This window comes from Diceros bicornis, chromosome X (assembly GCF_020826845.1).
Source record: "Diceros bicornis minor isolate mBicDic1 chromosome X, mDicBic1.mat.cur, whole genome shotgun sequence".
NCBI classification, from domain to species: domain Eukaryota; kingdom Metazoa; phylum Chordata; class Mammalia; order Perissodactyla; family Rhinocerotidae; genus Diceros; species Diceros bicornis.
The window spans coordinates 125,023,821-125,044,274 of NC_080781.1; the positions used below are offsets into that span (position 1 = coordinate 125,023,821).

Sequence of the window (20,454 nt, forward strand, 5' to 3'; positions counted from 1 at the left end):
GGCAGGGATCAATGCGCTAGACTTGGAGGTTTGCAGTGCACGGGGTCTCAAGGTCCCCAGCGCACGGGTCCTCAACGTCTGCAGTGTGCCGGGGCTTTGTGGTTGGTAGTACACGGGGCTTCCCTCAAGGGGTTAAGGGCCTGCTTTGAGGGGAGAAGCGATCCCTAGGGGGCGGGGTTTGGCGGGGTGGGGCTTGGGAAGGTGCTAATCCCTGAGTTCTGTTGCCTTCTGTCAACCTCCCAAGAGCTGAGTTTCTCCAGGCAGGGCCAGGAGGGGGTTTGATTTAAATTTCATGTCCTCCACAGCAATCTCACCAGGATGGCTCCCAGCCCTCCTGAAGAGAAATATCACCCTCACTGAGCTGGAAGGAGAACGTCATCCGGGCTTTTCTCGAGCTAGCCTTTCTTTCTTGGCCTTGCTGGGTTCACCTGGTCCCCAAACCGATTCCACAAATGGTGCCTGTGGAAAACCCTAGATGCAGGAAGTGCCTTTCTCTCCACTCCCCTAGGCACGAGACACCTGGTCAGGCTACATCTCCCTGTGGAGAAAATTTAGCCCACCTAGTCCCATCTAGGCTAGACTCCTGCATCATAGGGTTACTGGAAAAGATACAGGACATCCAGTAAAATTTGAATTTCAGATAAATAACAAATAATCTTTTAGTATAAGTATCTCCCATGCAATATTTCGGACATACTTAAACAAAAATTGTTGTTAATTTAAAATTCAAATTTAACTGAGTGTCCCAGATTTATGTGCTAAATCTGGAAACCCTACTTGAGTGGAGTGGCTACTTGTGTCTGGAAGAACTGTTTGTTCTGTTTGTCAGCCTGGATCAGGTTCAAAAGGTGAAGGGTAATCTACCAAAGCTGAGTCTGAGGGGACAAGGGCTGAGGGTAGGGGGACATGCAACCTTAAAGAGAAATTTCTGATTGGGCCAGAGTTCTGGAGGAAAGAGGAGGGAGGAGAAGAGACATACCTAAGACGACAAGCTAAGGCAGTAGCTGGCCAGCTGGGGTGTTGGGAGCACCCTGGAATCTTTATATTTACCTCCATTTTATAGTTTAAAGGAGGGGCGTCCAGGGTGGGAGCATAAAATCCTTGCCCAAGTGTACCAGCTAATGGTATCTGTCCATGGGCGAAAGGGAGGGGAATGTTTCTGGGAGACAAAGAGGGGTGAACTCCAGGCCCTCACTGAGGAGGGGCAGTTGAATTGGGGAAGAGTCCACCTCTCTGTTCCTCAGAGCCCCTCAGACCTGGAGAATTGGGGTCACTTCCCTCGGGCTTCCTGAAGGCAGGCTGCTCATCGGCCTTAGCCTGGACTCACACGTCTTGCTTGGTTTGGTGGCTGCTGTTGCCCCTCAGGGCTCAGTCACGCAGAAAGGGTCAATAAACTATGTATCTCTAGCCAAAGAAGAAAGACAATAAAACCACCCTCAGGGTCAGAGGTCACCTAGTCACTGATTGAGATATTCACAACTCTTTTTCCTCTCTTCTCTCTTCTTGTGCCCTCTTTCTCCTGTGGACTTGTCCTCCCTTGACTCTTTACTTTTCGCCTTTCTCCAAAGCCAAAGTTATCCCCGGAAATAATTGAGGTGTGAGGCTGAAAAAAATCATGTCATGCAAAACGAAGCTTGAAAAACAGGAGAGTGATGGTGGATAAAATCCACCAGTTAAGAATACCTGGGCTCCACTGAGGCTGCAGTCCAGTCCCTAGTTCAGAGGTTGGCAAACTTTTTCTGTAAAGGTTCAGATAGAAAATATTTTAGGCTTTGCCGGCCACATTCAGTCTCTGTAGCGTAATCTCCCCCTCCCCTTCCTTCTCCTCCTCCTTTTTCTATTCCTAACTTTTTAAAGATTAAAAAAACACACACAAACACCTTTTTGGCTCTGGGGGCCATACAAATATTAACAGGCTATGGGCCAGATTTGGCTTGCAGGTTGCCAAATCACATTCAAACTAGAAGTTAGTCTAATTCACCCCCACTCTGTCTTGTTTGGGGGTGGGGGGAGAACAGAGGAGAAGGGAAACCCCCAATGCTTTGTTTTAATATCAAAGCCCTTTCCTCCCATCCCCTTACTAGGAAAGGACTAGATGAGTGACTTCAAACCAAATGCAAAAACAACAGGCAATTCATTTTTACAAAATACAGTTCCTGAACTATATGAAGTTCCATAGGAATTGAACGGGCTGGAAACAGCATTTTTTTTTTTTTAGGTGGCAGGAATTCTTGCTCTCAGCTTGGACAAAAGAGAAGATAATTTGGATAATGCAGCCTCTGCCCTCAGGGAGGAGGGGAGGAGGAAGATGGCATGGTGGAATAGGCCTGGACTAGGGAAATGGAGCTTGGTGACAGACGGACGGTAGGGGCCCCAGACCTAGGCACCAGGGATGAGAGTCACTGCCAGAAACCATGATGTGGTCCAGAGGTCCACTTCCTGTCACCATGGGTGCAGGATCCTGTCTCAAAGCAAAGAAATGAATGAGCAAATACCTCAGGATAGTTGAAAGCTTCTGTCCACTTGTTTCCGGGCTGAGATCATTTACATTTTAGAACTAATGGAGGCATTTAGCAGCTAGAAGGAACTTGGAGTCCTGGGTAAATGTGTACCCCTGAATGTCAAGCAAGCTTCACACCTCAAATCCATTCTCCTTCCCCCATCTCTTCAGGTCTCTTGGGAAGGACTTGTAAACACAATTCAAACACATCATTGCGTATCTCTGCCTCTGCCTGGGTCTTCCTCCCCCTTGCCTGGGCACTCTCCACCGACAAGGGATTCTGATCCTAAAGGAAAGGGGAAGTCCTCTTGCAATGTGACTTGTCCTTCTGGCACCCAGAGCCGCTGCCAGTGTACCTTAGAGCCTGGAGGCTAACATCTAGGCATCCCCAGAGTGGTGGAGGTCCTCACTGGCAGCAGGACAAGGCTCAAGCTCACCATGATCCCTGCACCCAGACTGGGCTGGTGACCGAGCACTGCCCACTGCCTAGGGTTTCACTCCATTTTCTGTATTTGTAGGGCTCTCTTCATAACCCCAAATTAGATTCTGATAGCGCTAGTTCAACTCCCTGTCTGCCTTCTTTCTCCAAGTTCAACGCTGTTTACTTCAGCCTGTGTCTCTGAAGTTCAAGTATATTTAAGTATATATATATATATTTGTCTGTGCAGCCTTGATTGACAAGTACAATGAAAATGCCTCATTCCTGTCTGGTCTGCATTTCATTATATTGGGCAGTGATATGCTTTGGACTGCAGAGGACAAAGGCAAAACAGATTTTTTAAAAAGATTAATTAACAGTATCTATTTGTTCATTCTATATTGAATTGTAAAGGTATTTAGGGCTTATAAAATATTTGTCAAATGATGGGAGTGTAGTGAAAACTCTAATGTAGCCAATAAATCGGGGAAGCCCAAAGAGTGGTGGGCGAGTGTGTCTGCAGGTCCCGAAGCTCCAGAGATCCATAATTCAGCTCAGCCCCTGAAGCTAATTAAGAGCTTTATCTTAGCATAAAAATAAAGAGGAGTTAAAAATGCATTCCCTTCCCAGCCTTCTTCCCCCTTCATTTTTTTATTGCGATTTGCCGTTTTTCTTCTAAAAAGATTTGGGACTCTGAAGAGAGGGTGGAGTTTTATGTAAAGAAAGTGTCCTTTACCAGGAACAAAAATGCGAATAATGGTGAGTTTCAAGGACATGTTTCAACGAGAAACACTTTGTGCTCCACTAGGAAGAGGCAGGGGCACCAAATTCAGCGTCTTGGAATAATTCCCTTCCTGAATTCAAGGATTCATTTATTGAAATAAATCAGGAAGCATTGGCAGAACGGAAATCCGCTTGCTGGGTTTAAAGGGTCTTTAAAATGTTGCGAGTGCTAGATCGCAAGTCTTTTCTAAATACAAAACAGAAGAAAAGACCGCAGTGTTTCTCTTGGACTTAAAGAAAATTGCTAGGTCTCCGACTTAAGATAATTTCACGTGCGCCACAGAAAATGTGTTTAGAAAGAAACCCTGCCCGATAGCACAACGTGCTGTACATGTTTTGTTTTTTAGGAGGCTGGAGCGAAGAGAAAAGTGCTGCAGAGTGGGGCTCTGGGCTGTACGGAGCAACTAATGTGTCCCTACTGCCGCTCTGGACGTTCTCTTTCCCTCCTGCTTTTCCAAGATGGATCCTAAAATTTGGGCTCAAAAGCTTTGCTTGTTTGACAATTATCAGTTTCTCTGATTTTATTTATTGCTTCAGATTTGGGCATGAAAATATATCTTTTTCCTATTTACTGTTTGAACTCAGTGTGAGGGGAAAGATCCCATTATATTTCCTATCCATACAGACATGTGGATATTTAGACCAGACCACATACAACTGGGGGACGCATAAAAGAGATTTATTGGTTAATTTACGCCACCTAATACACATGTAAACCCCAGTAAGCCAAATCTGCTGAGGGAGCCTCGGTTACAGCGTAAAATAAGAACCAAGACCCCTGGGTTCGAGTTGCCCTGCCCTGCCATGCCCAGCCCAGTGATTCCTTTCTCCACCTGAGCAAGGAAGAAATGAGAGCTCTCTTCTGCCTTGCCCCAGCCTGTGTGCAGGAAAAACTTTTCTCTTCTTTGCTTTCCTCTTTTGGCCACCACTCTGCTCACAGTCTCAGTTCCCCAAAGCCCCCTGTCCCCCGAAGTTGTTCTCAGGGTCGCTTCTGAAAAGCGAGTTGAGGGGTGGGGGCTGTCGGTAATCAGGGAAAGTTGGCTTATTATTATTACTGCCTAGGAGTGGTTTGCTCTTGGGGGGGCTTTTTTTTTCTTATGCAGTAACTTGCTATATCTGGGGAAATTTCACTTTCTATCATGTTTCAAGGGTCAGGTTTCCCCCTCCCACAAAAGGAAACCTCCACCCAAACCAACCGAAATAGAATTCGAAATGACCTGCCTCTGCCCTGCTGTTCACAAAGCCCCCAGCCTCGTCCTCTTGGGGGCATCTGAGGTCCTTGCACCCCGTGGAGCAAGGACACCCCCTCAGAGTCGTACACTCGCGCTGGGCCGGGCTGCCCGAGGAAGGGCTCCACCGCCCGGGGTTTGGGCCTGGCTGAACCGCCTCAGGTCGGTCCCTTAACGAGCATTCCCCCACCCCACTTCTCGGTTGATGATCTAATTGAATTATGCCTTTTTGTTCCAGGGACTACAGAACACGTGCTGGAGGCAATTAATTATCGGAATGTGGCCATATCAAAACGGACAGTGGGCACCCGGTAGGTCAGCGGCGGCAACGTCCCCCTGCCCTGCGCTCGGGACCCCTCCCCCAAAAGGGGCAGGCTAGGCTCGGTCAGCAGCCCTCCTTACTCAGCCCCTCGCCCAGCTGCCGGCCCTGACTCCCAAACGCTAAAGGCCCCCGGTTCTCGGGGTACCTGGCGGGGCTCCCCGGAAACCCTCGCATCAACGCTGGCTGGGCTAGAGCTCGACAGCCGCCCCTCCCCGCCCCCGAGCCTCGAGAACCGCTCTCCTTTGGACTGGCGCCGTGAGGAAATTCAAACTTGTTTCAAACCAACTATACGCTCAGGGTCCGTGGGGGTTGGTGGGAGGTGAAGAGAGGCAGAGAGAAGGGAGCAGATAAAGGGGAAAGTGAAAAGAAAGGGGAAAAAGAAAGAAAAGCAATCCTCCCTTTTTGTAAACCTGACTCCAGGGAATTCATTTGCATGATTTAGGCGTATTTGTTCTTCTCTGGACCACCCCCCCCACTCCTCCCACCCCGGCAAAGAAACCCTCTGCTGAGCGACACTGAAACCGTACTTGGGGGGCCTATTTTCAGTAGACGTAATAATTTAAGTCAGCAGCGAACTCACCTTCCAACCTGGGGAGAGAGCTCTGGATGTAGAGGGAGAATGGGGGCGACTTTGATGGGTGGGGGTGACTACGGAAGGTATGCTACCGATAGGGTTTCCCCCCAGCAAACTGGCAAAGAAAGAAGGTGAAGTCTTGGCCAGGCCAGGCGGATTGGGGGGCAGGAAGTGAAAGGCTGCAGTTATAAAGCGCTGCTTGAGGCGGTCTCTCCAAGCGCCTCTGAACTTGGTCAGATGTTCTGTTTCCTACAGAGAGATGGCGGCCAGGCTCAGAGGCTGCCTCAAGGCGTAGACTTTGGGGCTCGGCCCTGTACGGGACGTGACAATCACAGCCATCTTTCTCTCGGCCTTTTCTTTCCACTCTCACTCTCTTGCATTCTTTACAAATGCCCTGCCGGACAAAAAATGAGTGGATTTATAGCCTTGTCTGAACCTGGTCATTATGTCCAGAAAGACCTTGCACCAGACAGGAGGGGGTGTGTGATCCCACACACAACCCTGGAAAGTAAATCCTTAAGAGGTAAGAAGTCCCCGAGGTCACTACGCGCGCTTCTCCGGGTAGGAGTAGAACAGAGCAAAGCCTTGGCTGTTCAGAGGGAAGAAAATTCCACCTCAGTCCTCATTCCCGCCTCCCACTTTTGCGTTTGAAAATGTTGAGAATTCGAAGCTGGTCAGCCCTGTGGTTTGAAAACCGCGGTGATCCTGCGTGTGTCTAGTGCGTTTGCTAAGCAGTGTGTTTAGTGTGTTGTGTGCATGTTTTGTGTACACAGGCTAACTGTATTCTGTGCATGTTTAGCATTTATCCTGGTGCATGTGTTTGCTGTGTAATGTGCGTGTATTTACCCTGTTGTGTTTAGTTTGATGTGTGCCTATATTTAGCGTTCTGTGTGTAGTTCGTTGTGTCACTGGGTTGTGTGTGCTTACTGTTGTGTTTAGTTGTGTGCGTGTTTAGTGCGATGTGCGTGTTTACCGTGTTGCGTGCGTGTTTCCTGCTGCGTGCTTGTGTTTACTGTGGTGTTATATGTGTTTGCTATGTTGTGTGCGGCGTGTCGTGGGTGGGGGGTGGCGGGGGCAGCGGCTAGTGTAGCCACTACTCACAAATTATAGCCAACGCTTGGCTCAGACGGAAGTAAGGGAGATCGGCTCTAATTGTAATCGTTTCTCCTCGTTTGGGTCTCGGCCGGCCGGCAGCAGCTCGGGGCACAGAGGCGAGCTGGCCGGCCTGGGTCCGGGGTCTCGGGGCCATCAGGGCCCACAGTGGCGTATGGAGAGGACGCGGCTAATGGGCCGTGAGCGTGGAACTGCTGCGCTCGCCCCTGGATCGGCGCCCTGCGGCCGCCGACGGGACACATTCTTGGGGTGGTGAGGCGGTAGGGCCCAAGCCGGACTGGATGTCCAGCGTCGCGCCGACGGTGGGAACGATCCTCGCCGGGCAAAGAGTTCATTTGGCCAAAGCGGGTAAAGCGCGCACCGGGGGTGCTTGCCCGCTTCGGGCCGGAGGGAAGACGGGGAGAGGCCGAGCTCTGCCCCGCCGGTCACCGGCTCGAGCCCGGCTCCAGTTCCCCACAGCAGCGCAAGCCCCGCGGAGCCCACTCGCGGGCGCCCGGCCGCCGCCGTCGCCTCACCTGCCAGGCGTCTGGCCACGGCCCAATCAGCGGCGGTCGCTCGGCCGCGGCTGCCATGTTCCCCGCTCCGCGCTGCCAATCAGTGTGGCGGCAGCCAATGGGCTGCAGGGCCGGGGGTCAGGTGACCGTGGGCCAGCTGGCTCCCCATTGGCGCGCGGCGCGCGGCCTCCCGCTCGGTTTATGTGAGAGGAGTGAGTGATTGACTTTATCAGTCCAAGGACATTACTCTGGAGGCGAAGAGGCTGGGACTCGCGCGGCGAGCGGCGAGGATCGAGCCTGCCTCCTGTCCGCCGCCCGCCCGCCGCCCGCGAGCTGGCTCTGCTACTAAGCGCAGCTTAGCCTGGAGGCCGGTGCCGAGGGAGCCTCCTGGCCCCGCGGTTCTGCGCTCTCGGGGAGAGGAGGGGTGCCCGGGACAGGACTGGCAAACTCCGCCCTCCACTTATTATTTTGCTTATTTTTCTTTGTGCGCGCCTGTTAGTTTGTTAAACCAGATCTAGTCCCAGAGTCTTTTCTCCTCCCTTCTCCCCCCTCCTTCTTCCCCCCTCCTCCCCCCTCCTGCTCCTTCTACTTCCCCTCCTCCCTCCTATCTCTCTGCAGGAGACTCTCGCAGCGACGGAAAGTTGCAGCCCCTGGTACAGCCTCAGGGGTCTCCCGGCAGTGTCCAACCGCCGCCACCCCTCTCCGACTTCGGCACTTCGGAGATCTCCTCCTTCGCCCGCACCCTCGCTCATTTCAGCCGGATCGCCTGTACTCAGAACGCCCCACCCATGACGATGCTCCTGGACGGAGGCCCGCAGTTCCCCGGGCTGGGAGTGGGCAGCTTCGGCGCGCCACGCCACCACGAGATGCCCAACCGCGAGCCGGCGGGCATGGGGCTGAATCCCTTCGGGGACTCACCCCACGCCGCCGCCGCCGCCGCCGCCGCCGCCGCTGCCTTCAAGCTGAGCCCCGCCGCGGCTCACGATCTGTCTTCGGGCCAGAGCTCGGCGTTCACGCCGCAGGGTTCGGGTTACGCCAACGCCCTGGGTCATCATCACCACCACCATCACCACCATCACCACGCCGGCCAGGTGCCCAGCTACGGCGGTGCCGCCTCCGCCGCCTTCAACTCCACGCGCGACTTTCTGTTCCGCCAGCGCGGCTCCGGGCTCGGCGAGGCGGCCTCGGGTGGCGGGCAGCACGGGCTCTTCGCCGGCTCGGCGAGCAGCCTGCATGCTCCGGCTGGCATTCCCGAGCCCCCCGGCTACCTGCTCTTCCCTGGGCTGCATGAGCAGGGCGCCGGGCACCCGTCTCCCACAGGGCACGTGGACAACAACCAGGTCCACCTGGGGCTGCGCGGGGAGCTGTTCGGCCGTGCCGACCCGTACCGCCCGGTGGCCAGCCCGCGCACGGACCCGTACACGGCCGGCGCGCAGTTTCCTAACTACAACCCCATGAACATGAACATGGGCGTGAACGTGGCGGCCCACCACGGGCCTGGCGCCTTCTTCCGTTATATGCGGCAGCCCATAAAGCAGGAGCTGTCGTGCAAGTGGATCGACGAGGCTCAGCTGAGCCGGCCCAAGAAGAGCTGCGACCGGACCTTCAGCACCATGCACGAGCTGGTGACACATGTCACCATGGAGCATGTGGGGGGCCCGGAGCAGAACAACCATGTCTGCTATTGGGAGGAGTGCCCCCGCGAGGGCAAGTCCTTCAAGGCGAAGTACAAACTGGTCAACCACATTCGAGTGCACACGGGCGAGAAGCCCTTCCCATGCCCCTTCCCGGGCTGCGGGAAGATCTTTGCCCGCTCCGAGAACCTCAAGATCCACAAGAGGACCCACACAGGTAAGGGGGAAGGCAGGCGGGCGCGGGATTCACCGCCGCACCGCTCCACGAAGCCGACTTGCTGCGCGAGGGAGAGGGGAGGCGGCCAAAGAGAGGGGCGGCGCCCCGCCAGGGCCGTTCGGAAAAGAAGCGCTGTCAGTGTCCCTCCACCTCTCGCCCACCCCGCCCCGCGGCGCTTTTGCCCACTTCTAACTTCCCCGGGCAGACAGCTCTGCGGTCTCAGGAGCTAATTGGAAGCTTCTCGCGCCCAGGAACAAACTGGCGCCGCCTCTTTTTGTCTCTCTTTCTGGGTTACTATGAAGGGACTCCGATGTGTTGAGAGCATATTGCTTACAAGCGACTTAGCTCTCGGCACACATTCGGGGAAGGCAACCATACAAATGCTAATGAAAACTAACTTTCGGTTACTTCCGCTCTTTTTTACCCTTGATTGGCACATCTCCTAATTAAATGACTGATACTTTTGTCAAACTATTTTTATTTGGAGTTCCAGGTTCAATTCAGTCTTCCGAGAGAAAAGCTCAAGTAAAAAAGGCACCACAGTTTCGTGGCTTGTTGAACATCTTGTAAAACTGTCTGGAGCCCTTAGATTTATCTAGTTTTCTCTTTTCCAACGTTAAGTACGACGACCCAAGCTTTTTAATACTGGGTTCAGCAAAACCGCTGCATTTGAAAGAGGCATATTAAAAGGTACAAAGAAGGAACCGAATGGGATTGTCCCGGCTCCGGTCCATTGTCCCGCCCGGGCTGGGTTACATCGCCGAGGTAGCCGTAGAACGTGGCCGCGCGTTGGGAGCCCCGGGCCGGCTGGGGTGGAACCACAACTTAGGGGAAACTTTGGAGGAGCCAGGGGCTTTCGCATCCTGCGGGAGAACAAAGGGACGGGCAGGTTCTGGGCTGGCCCTGCCCCACCCCCGCCCCCGACCACCACTCCCCAACCCAGCACGCTCAACCGGCGCTCTCCATTTTCTCTAGGGAAAAGAGATGCCACAGCCGCCCCCAGTCGGCGCTTCCTCTCCGGGAAGACCGCCGGGCGCTCAGTCTCCCGCTGCTCGGCCCTAGGAAACTCCCGACCCTGACCATATTCCCCCCCACTTTGCATTTTCGCCTTTTGCAGGTGAGAAACCTTTCAAATGTGAATTTGAAGGCTGTGACAGACGCTTTGCCAACAGCAGCGACCGCAAGAAGCACATGCATGTGCACACCTCGGACAAGCCCTATATCTGCAAAGTGTGCGACAAGTCCTACACGCATCCGAGTTCCCTGCGCAAGCACATGAAGGTAATTACCTCTTTATTAGCGGTCGGCGGTTTATAAACACTCGGCCCGACACCGGGCCGCGGAACGGAAGCGCCCGCGCTGCCAACCCTGTATCCTCCACGTTAAATCCGATTTGCTCCAGCGGTGACACCTTGAACCCATTTTGGGGACCCGGAGGGGGGCGGGGGAGAGCACAGTGGGGAGGAGGAGGGAGCGGAGGGAACAGTCGGTTGTTTACTGGGAAGCTCTAACCGAGCTCGCCAGGGCTTGAGGTTGCAGTGGCCGCATCTTTCCGGCTCAGCCCGCGGTGGGAACCTAGAGTGCCCGCGCCGAACCCGGGGGTGGGTGGCTCATTCGCTCTTCGGCTTCGGGTAAAACAATAGGGCCGAGCAGCGCGGTCTGATTCCCACGTATTTGTCTGAGACCTCGCAGCGCCCAGGGCGCCTGTGCCACCTTTCTCTGTACCTGCTTTCCCAAGCCGAAGTCGGCTTGGTGAAACCTGGGCCAGGAGTGAGTATTTTATAGGGCCCCAAAGACTAAGTGCTTATCCTACTCCATCTGCGGAGAAAGCATTTTTGAAGGGGCATGAATAAAACAGAGTGCTTAATTCCTTTTCCATAATGCCAATCTTAGGACTCAAACTGTTTTGTTGGCGAACATCTCCAGTTTTCTAGACATCGGTAATATGGAAATTAAAAACAAAAACACAAAAATCAGCATCATTTCTCTTTTAAGTGGGTCACTGGGTGGTCTTGCTCTTACAGTGCTCGAATTCTGCTCTTGTTTTTGCTTGCACAATGCCAGTTGGAATTATATTCATTATAATATATACATGTTAATTTTAGGTTCATGAATCGCAAGGGTCAGATTCCTCCCCTGCTGCCAGTTCAGGCTATGAATCTTCCACTCCACCCGCTATAGCTTCTGCAAACAGTAAAGATACCACTAAAACCCCTTCTGCAGTTCAAACTAGCACCAGCCACAACCCTGGACTTCCTCCCAATTTTAACGAATGGTACGTCTGAGGACAAACACAAACACAAACCCTGTTAACCATAGAATGGACCAAATGCATTTTAAAAAGAAAACTGAGACCAATCAGATGGAAATGGAGTTTTAAGGCACGAGGCCACATATAGGGCTACATCTTGTTAATTGCAATTGTCCAGGAAGGTTTTGGGGCAAGATCCAAAAGTAGCCATGCCCTTTTCTCAGGATTAGAAAATATGTTTTGGCATTTGAAGGGTTTAAAAAAAAGATCTTTTCACTGCTTTTTCCTCCCCTTTCTCTTGCTCTCTGCACACCCCCATCCCTGAACTCCTTCAGTTCATTTTAACATTTGTCCTGTTTCTTGAGAGGAAGTTATAGAAGGCTTGTTGGCGGTGGTGATGTTAAACTGATGGAAATTCTTCGCCTTAGTGGTGATTGTCTAAACTCTCACAGTCTTAAACCGTGCCAAAGTCCTGTTATGTCTTGAACTTTTCCTCAAAGCATTACACTTGTGAATGTATTTTTGTCTAATGGGGTCGAAAATGTTGTTCAGTATTCTTTCAGGCTGAGGATGTGATGTTACTCTACACAGATTGTGACGTTTAGTATACAGTTGCCTTTTGTAATAACTTTTTTTTGTAAATACATATCCATTGATGCCATATTTATCGTTTGTAATTTAATTATTGCTACAAGTGCCGGGAACTGAACAATATTTATGGATAAATGTTTTCTAACAAATTCTGTACAGCTTTTGATTATAACTGCTTTAGCATTAAATTTTATTGTTTTGAAAGAAGAACACAATTTACAATTTTTGAACCACTGACTCCTTTCTCTTGTTTTGTAACAGCCTCCTTCTACAAAGGAGACATGAACAAATGAAATCTTGTTTGTTGGTATTTATAACTCACTCGGATCCCTTTTTTAATTGTTAAATTATTTTTCTATTGCAGTATAGATTCCTTACAGTGTCAGTTTCCATCTGGGAAGACCCTCCTTTCTTTATCTCTAGCTCAGATGGTTGTTTAACTGCGAGTTTAAATGTGTTTGTCCTGGATTTTCAGCATGCAAATCAAATATTACTGATCAATTCAGTTAGTGGTCATGACATCTCAATCTTGTACTTCAAAGACTGAGAAGCTGGATTTAATCATCCCTGCCCTACATATATGAGCATAAGGTAACCTAATGAGTTTTATGTCCCTTAGTTTTTTATTACCTTACATAAAAATGAACATTGCGGCAGGATGCATGTCTCCATTCTATTGAGAGATCACCCATCCCATATACCTATATATGTTTGTATCTATGACTTATCTAATCTGCCTATCAAATCTATCTAGCTATCTATATATTTTCAAAAGTAAGCCTATGTCTGAAACAGTGGTGATGAGTAAGGCCAGTTGAGCCGTGCTTAATTACGGTTAAAGTGCTTCTTAAAGAAACCATAGACCATTTACAATTTCGGAAGGCAAAGGCTGATTTGTTTTGCTGTATATAGTTCAATTCATAATTATCACAATTATTCATAACATTTTTATAGCGGTGTAATAACTGCAGCGGTTCTGAAATGATATGGAAAGAAAAACATTTGCGAAATATGTATTTTTAAAGTTCATGGTTTGTAGGCAAAGATGTTAAGAGCATTGTTTCCATTAAAATCAATAACAATGAAAAATGGTTGTTTGCTTTGTGATAAAATATTAACAATCCATTTAATCTTCAGCGAAGCAACTCATTTGGATGAGCAGTTCTTTTACAGTTGTTACATGAAAAAGAAACTGATTACTCTATTGGGGGGTTGGAGTGGGTAGACTATTGAGAGTTTTTTTTAAACTAATTTAGGGTGCTGTTTAATATTGAGCCCAATCTCTGCATGAATAACCAGCTTGCAAATCAGCAAATAGAATGGTTGAGATAAGGAACTGTAAAGAATTTAGAAATGTAATGAATAGGCTTAAGTACCTCCTTCCCTTGAAGGGGCAATGCTCTAGGTTTTTTGGTGGCAGTCAATTTGGTATTATACATAATCATTTTGAATTCTAGAATTTTGTTTATTGTTCTTTTTGAAAAAATAAAGTCTTGGCACGTCTTATTTATGTCATAACATTTTTGTATTTGGTGCCTGATTTTTTTTTCATGTTCAAATAAACCAACCTTAAATTGAAGTGCTCAGAGAACTTCTGATGATTAAAAGAAACTTTGATTCCCTGGATATAGTTGAAGCAGTCTATTTTAAGTAATCTACTGATCTTTGTCCACAGACAATTAATTATTGACAGTTTCTAATTGAAAACTGCTTTGGATGCAATTTTTTGTTTGTGGAGAATGGGGTCTTTTTGCACTTTCCTCCATTAATAGACAAGGCAAGGGATGACTTCACAAGTGACGATCAGGTAACCTGGTCAGTCTATCACTCCTACCCCAGACATTCCAATCTTGACCTTGACATTGAGGGTGCTGGACCAAATTCCTATTGCAGGATTTTTCCTTCGCTTCAAACCAGAAACCATTTTAAATGCTCAGCAAGCTTTCAGAAAGTGTATATTCATAAGATTGGCTCTAAATGTGTTCCAACTGAAGTTTAAGTAGTGTTTTTCTTCTGAAACATGCATTGAACTTCCACAGCTTACTGTTTACTCCATGAATTCCCTCTCCACCTCCAACTTAACCTAACCTTAAATGGGAGCAGAGTGATGAGTTGGTTGCAAGATTTTTTTGGAAACTTGCTTCTCTTCCCCCCCATTAAATATGTTAAATATCTCCATAGGAGACATAAAGAAGAGTCTAATCTTTCCTTAGTAGGCTTCCAATTATTGTACCATAAAATTTTACAGTAAAGCATTGTGTCCTAAGAGGGGAAGACGCCAATTAACAATGATGATAACCCATATTAAGATAACGTAAAAGCTTTGCCTTCTACATGATTTCCTCTAATTTGGGTGTAGCATCATATTTCTCAAACAGTGTATGTCCTCTGCCCTTGTCATTTGTTGCCAAGAAAAGTTTATTTTAGTAGAAAACTTTTCCCAGATTTTCTTCCTATAATCTGACTCTGAGAGTGCACATTCACATTCTTGAATTTTCAGTAAATACCTTAAAGAATAAGCACCCGCCCGCGCCCCCCGGCCCCCCCAACAAACAAAAAACCTTGCAACCCTAAAGATGGATTGGCTGGGAACCACGAATGCAGCTGAACTCTTAGTGATCTACCTGTTATTTTCCCTCACCTGGTAAGACCTTTGTTAAAAGTCCATTATCTTTTCCAAAATGAGTGATTTAGCTTAAGATTTTCACTGTTGGGTGGTGAAGGGGGAGGTGTCTATTTCCACGCAGACGGAAGTCTGGCCTTCATCCAGTTTGGAAGGTTAAAGATCAGGGTCCAGGCTAAGCAGGGCAGTCGGTCTCAGCTACTGCGAAGGTTGGAGAGCGAGCAGGCACCGCCTCCGCTCACAAAGCCTCGCAGCAAAGTTGTGTTCAGGACTTCCTCGCCCCTCCCCCCTTCTCGCCGCCTGCTGTCTCCTTGCCTCTTCGCCCCTGGCTCCCTCTCCTCCCCCTATAAAACCCCCAAAACAAACGAAAAAAGTCTAAGGGCCTCTTTCCACTTAAGTTTCTGTAAGACTCGCCAGCGGCGTGCCCATCCCCTGATGAGCGGGTTCTCTGGCTGGTTTTCTCTCCGGCTGGCTGACCCTCAAGGCTCAGGTATCTAGTCGGGCTTTGCCCTGGGATGAAGCCAGGCGCTTTGGGAGTCCGGGCTCCGCTCGGCGGTACTCAAGCCCCTCGCCGGGGCGTCCCACGGTCCCTGTCCACACACCAAGTTCTTGCAAGTCCCGGTCGAAGCTCGGGCCGGGGGGAGGGGACCTCATTTCCTAGGGTCAATTCTCTCGCGGTCTCGGCCCGCTGACCCTTTGACCTCCACCTACAGGGCCCTTGGCGGCCGTAAGCCGGCGGTCGCCTGGCCTCCGAGGACGCTTCGCGCCCCATCGCCTCCCGGCCTCATTAGGCCGGCGGGGCTGTAAAGCAGGAATCAGCCGCTGCCTAATCCGGACTTGGGGTCAATACGAGCCCAAACAATGGTGAGCTCCGAAGGCCACAGCGTAGCGCTGGCCGCAAACTTTGTATTCCATTCATTTTCTTAAGGTGGTGGGGGTAGAGGGAGGGAGGGTGCTACTCGTACGCCCGAAGGCCGCTCCTGGCTCCCGGGACTCCTGAGCGAGCGCCCTCTCGCTCGGCCCTCTGGTCTCTTCGCAGCGCCAGGGATTGGAGGGGGTGGCGAGGCCCGGGGCCTGGTTGGCGGCCCGCGCGAGGGCCCGAGGGCCGGCCCAAAAGGGGCCGCCCCCGCGCCGGGAACAGACTTTGAAGTGGGTTTTTAGCGCGCACGTGTGAGAGCCGGGCCAGGGCCGGAGCGGGGACCTGCTGGGAGGAAAGAGGAGGCTCGGGCCTGGGCCCCAACCCCTCCCCCGCTCCCCGTCGCTCCGGCCTTTTCAAGCCGCGGCCGGGGGCCTGCCAGCCTCCCCACCCCCACTCCCCCACTCCCGCGCCCGCGCCGCGCGCAGGCGCACACTCCGCAGCCGTCGAGTCGGATTTTGCTGCTAGGGGGTGGGGGGGAGAGTTGAAAGCGGCTTTGCAGCGCCGCGGTCTCCGCTGAGCCAGGAGGGAGGGGAGGAGAGGGATGTGGGAAAGGGGGGTTGAATTTGGGGCGGCTCTTGAGTCGTGAACATGGCGGCCGGATGCGAACCCCCGCGGAGCGCAGCAAAGCGCAGCGTGCGGGCTGCCGAACTGTTTTGTGGTTTAAACTCCCTTGTTATTCCTCAGCTCTGAGCGCCTCGCGGGAGAATGTAGGTGGTGGCGGCCGAACGCAAAATTGTTAAAAAACGGAAGCGAAGAAGTTCTTCCAGAGCATTCTGGGCGTGGGAAGTCGGCGAGCCTTCTGGGTGTTGGGGTTCCCACGGGACTTGGACATGAAACCCACCAGAGGCCGCCCCACCCTCCCTTCCCGAGTTAAAACATTTCCCCCAGGCCCTCCTGCGTGGGGGATGCCATTTTGAGTTGTCGCGCCCGGGTCGGGGATTCCACAGCACCTTAGAGTCTCTAAAAATGCCAATGAGTGGACACTGTGTTCTCTTCCATGACAATGGCCGGGCCCGTAGGGGTGGGGGGCACGTATGCACCTTTTCCACATAAAATGCCCCGGCTTATCGACAGATGTACTGTTGCGAGTTTGAACCCTACAATTTGCACAGGCCCCATTTTCTGCGTATCTCATTTAAACGTGGGCCTATGAAAAATGGCACTGTCGTAGCTTTTGTGTGTGCTCTAACAGCTGGTGGTCTTGCGTTAAGGAAAAAAAAAAAAAGCCGCAATCCCGAAAACTTTCATTAAGTTTTTGCTTAACTGCCGTAATGCTGGCGTGTGCAAGAACCCCTGGGAGCTCTGAGATCTCGAGCTCGTGTTTTCTCTGCAGAAAAATGTTGCAGATTCACCTTCAGCTGTGTCGTGGGAAAAAAAATGTGGGATAAAAAAGTGTGGTTATTGACCCCTGGCTCTTCTAGGAAAATAAGCGGCACGAATTCTTTCAGGTTGTGTGTTCGTCAAGGCCAACAACGAAACGAAAAAGCAGCCTTCTTGGGGCTGCCCACTGTTAAGCACTGGGGCTCCCGAAGGTGTGGGGCAGTTCCCGTGGGCCACCTTGGGAAGGGCCCCAGGTGGGTGGGCAGGTCATTAGCAACGCTGGCCCAGATCTGGGGGAAATCTGCAAAACAGTGCCTTTATCTGCAGAGAACAATTGATGGGGTTGTCTTTCCTCCTTTTCAGTGCACAAAGAAGACGGCTTTGGAGCAAGAATTTGGAATATGCATTTAAGTTGTCGTGCTTTGCATTGGAAACCCCTGGGCAATTAAAATAACCATGCCCTGTAGTATTTTCTGTCCTTTTCTTATGTGTGATTCCTGCAAGTCAAAGAGGCTGGAGCCTCTTCTGCAGTTTGGAAACTTGTTTTGAAATTGCCACCCAACAGCTCTTTTTTTTTTTTTTCTCCCCCTTTGGATGAAGTTTCCTTCTCGGGCTCAGCTACTCCCCCCCCCCCCCACACACACACACACACTGGAATAGAGTATTGACATCTTTGAGAGATTAAAGGAAGTAGATGGTGCTTACTGTATACATTATTTTTTCCATGCTGTAGTTTGAACACTGAGGTTTCAGCTTTTTCCTGGTTAAATCTCCTGGTACCAAAAGTGTGGAAAATGAAAAGTTCATTAACTTGAGAAAGCTTTAGCCAATGGTTAGGCAGTTGGTCTCTCTAAGAACTACAGAGCCCAGATTGTCTCTTAAATTGACTTTTAAATCAAGCTAAAGATGCAGTGGTGAATGTCTCCCCTGGATACCTTCGGTGTTCTTTGGGTCATTTGATCTGGTAAAACTGGTTGATTTTCATAGGAGTTATGTGAATGGAGTTGCTACAATACTGGATGAGTGATAAATTGGTAGAACTCATATTTGTTTGAATGACGACTCCAAAGGGCATTGCTTTTCCCACTGAGGTTTGGTTCCTGTCATAACTATAGAAATTTACAGCTTGAAAAACGCTAAGTTGGCAGGAAGCATTTAAAGGGGGCAGTGTTCAGAGCACTTGGACTAATAGTAACTTAACACAGGATCAAAACTTCTTTGACTAAGAGTCAAGAAACTCCTGTTTCAAAAAAGCTGTTAAAAGTAAAGAAAATACCTTTCTTTAAAAATCATCTAAGAAAGCAAACTTTTGTGTATTTTTAATACGATGACAGTTCAACCTGTTTACTAATCTGATGAATAGAGAGAAATGTGAGCTTTACAGTAACTATAAAAATAGCCTTCACCAGATGGCAGGCTTATAATGTTTGATCTCTAATAGGATGTGTATGTTGTCTAATGTGTTTTACTAAAACACAACCTATGTAAAGACCATTTTAACGTAAGGTGTTAAGAATAAAAGATTCCATCACATTTTATTATAAACTAGCATTTAAAACAACATATCCAGTAACATTTTATGAATTTTTGCTAAGAGTAAATGTAGCCTGTTTTGACCTATCTGCAGTTCACTTTTTGTTTTTTTGCCAGTGTTGTCCTGCTTGGTATCCGGGACAGTCTCTAATTCCTGACGAAGAACTTGATACTGACGTTGGTATGCAGCAGCCAGCCCTCCATAACACTACCTATCCTAAATGCAGGGTTAATGCCGAACCTACTGTGCAAGAAATGATTTACTGATGAGGTTTCAAAGAAACCCACATCAATTTGGATGTCTGTTACCTTCAAGTGATCATTTTAAGAGTAGTAGCTTCTTCCCGAGGTATAAAAAGACTATTTTCTTCTTTTGGTGTATTTCATTCTGTGTTGAGCAATCGTTTGTGAAATGAAAAAGCAAAAAAAGCTCCCCCCGCAACCTGCACCCCACCAATTTAGGATTATAAATGGGAAGATGGAGGTGAAGATTGGCCTAATTCATAACCCAGTGTGTATTATTTCATGCATTGTGTTGACCTTGTTGAAAATCTCTTTCAAATATTTGCATTCCACATGTAGAACTGAAGTGTTTAATACTAGAAACATGAATGCTTGTTTTGTTAATTTCATATGTTTGTGTTCAAAAAGAAATACCCAGGATTCCTACATTTGTTGTTTGACTGAAATAAAATGATTTAAATTATTTTTTGTGATTATTGTTTTATTACAGTGGCAACTATAGCCCCTAAATAACCTTAATTAACCTGTTGAATTGGGACAATTTATATTCTATTCACATTTTTCATGATATAGCTGGGCTTTCACTGAGCAATAAACTTGGAAAAAAACAACCCACTGAACAAACCCCAACCGAGTGTTTTGAGCTCACAGTGTTTTCCCGGAAGGACTCAGGGCCAGGTGCTGGGGAGGTCAGGGGAAGAATTCAGAGTCAAGGATTGATTAGGGTGATTAGAAGGACAGACTGGAGGCAGGAGTTTGGAGAAAAAAGAGCATTTAAACACCACTATTGGAGTGAGAAAGAGAGGGAGAGACAAAGCTGAAGATAACCTCAAAGGAGAAAGCAGGGCCTCTGGAGAGGGGACCTTGCAGCGTTAGCACACTACACGTGTATTATTCAGAAGCCCCAAGATGGTTCTTGGGGCAGACAACTTGGCAACCATTGATTAGAACACTTACAGAATCATGAAATATAGGTGTTATTAAAACACAAATTGTTGTTAATTAACTGTGGTGTTAGAGAAGATGAAGACACCAGAGAAATTCTTCCAACTGCAGACAGTTGATTTCTCATTTTAGATTTAACATCTGTAATCTACTGTAGTCTGTGAGTGTCCATCATTCTGTTTATTTGACATGATTATGCCATGATGAGGTATTGTAAAATTGCAGCCTGATAGAGTATTTTGCTATTGGTTCTTTAGATCCAGTTTCATTAAAATTTCTGCTAAGTAGACTGATGATGCGGTAATTTTTAAGTAGAAGGAAAACTGTTCATCTCCCTCTGATTTTTGTTGTTCATTTACATCGAGAGTAGGCCAGTCAAGAAAGACTGATTCTTTGATTCTTAGCTCACTAAAACTTGACATTTATATATCCCCTCATAAGGAAGTTGGTAGAATTTTTGTTTTGTTTTTGTTTTTAAGAAAAAGAACTGTGTTCTTTCAGACAGTCAGTGGAGTATTATAATGGGATTATTAAAAAAGCCCTTGGAAAGGTAAGCTACGAAGTTGTGCGTGAGCCAGCTGTACTCTGATAATAATACCTCCTAGGGTTATTCTAAGGATTAAACAAGAAAATGTCCATAAAGAGCCTGGCACAGAGTTGTCCCTGAACAAATGTTAATTCCCTTCTTTTCCCCTTGCAGGTAGCTATTGTTTTGCTCCTTTTGGGTAGTTTCCTGTTTTTAATA

At 48.9% G+C, this 20,454-nt stretch overlaps 1 protein-coding gene across 2 annotated transcripts; it reads left to right on the forward strand.

The window, feature by feature from the left end:
- Positions 1 to 5,958: 5,958 nt before the first annotated feature.
- ZIC3 (Zic family member 3) lies at positions 5,959 to 19,227 on the forward strand. Of its 2 annotated transcripts, none has more exons than XM_058536853.1 (4): positions 5,959 to 6,349; positions 8,052 to 9,284; positions 10,402 to 10,565; positions 18,639 to 19,227. In XM_058536853.1, exons 1-4 carry the CDS (start codon positions 6,064 to 6,066, stop codon positions 18,786 to 18,788), a joined length of 1,833 nt encoding a protein of 610 aa, XP_058392836.1. In that variant the 5' UTR covers positions 5,959 to 6,063; the 3' UTR covers positions 18,789 to 19,227. The 2 variants fall into 2 exon arrangements, with proteins under 2 accessions (XP_058392836.1, XP_058392835.1); XM_058536852.1 differs by lacking the exon at positions 18,639 to 19,227 and adding an exon at positions 11,390 to 13,646 and having other exon boundaries at positions 5,965 to 6,349.
- Positions 19,228 to 20,454: the final 1,227 nt, after the last annotated feature.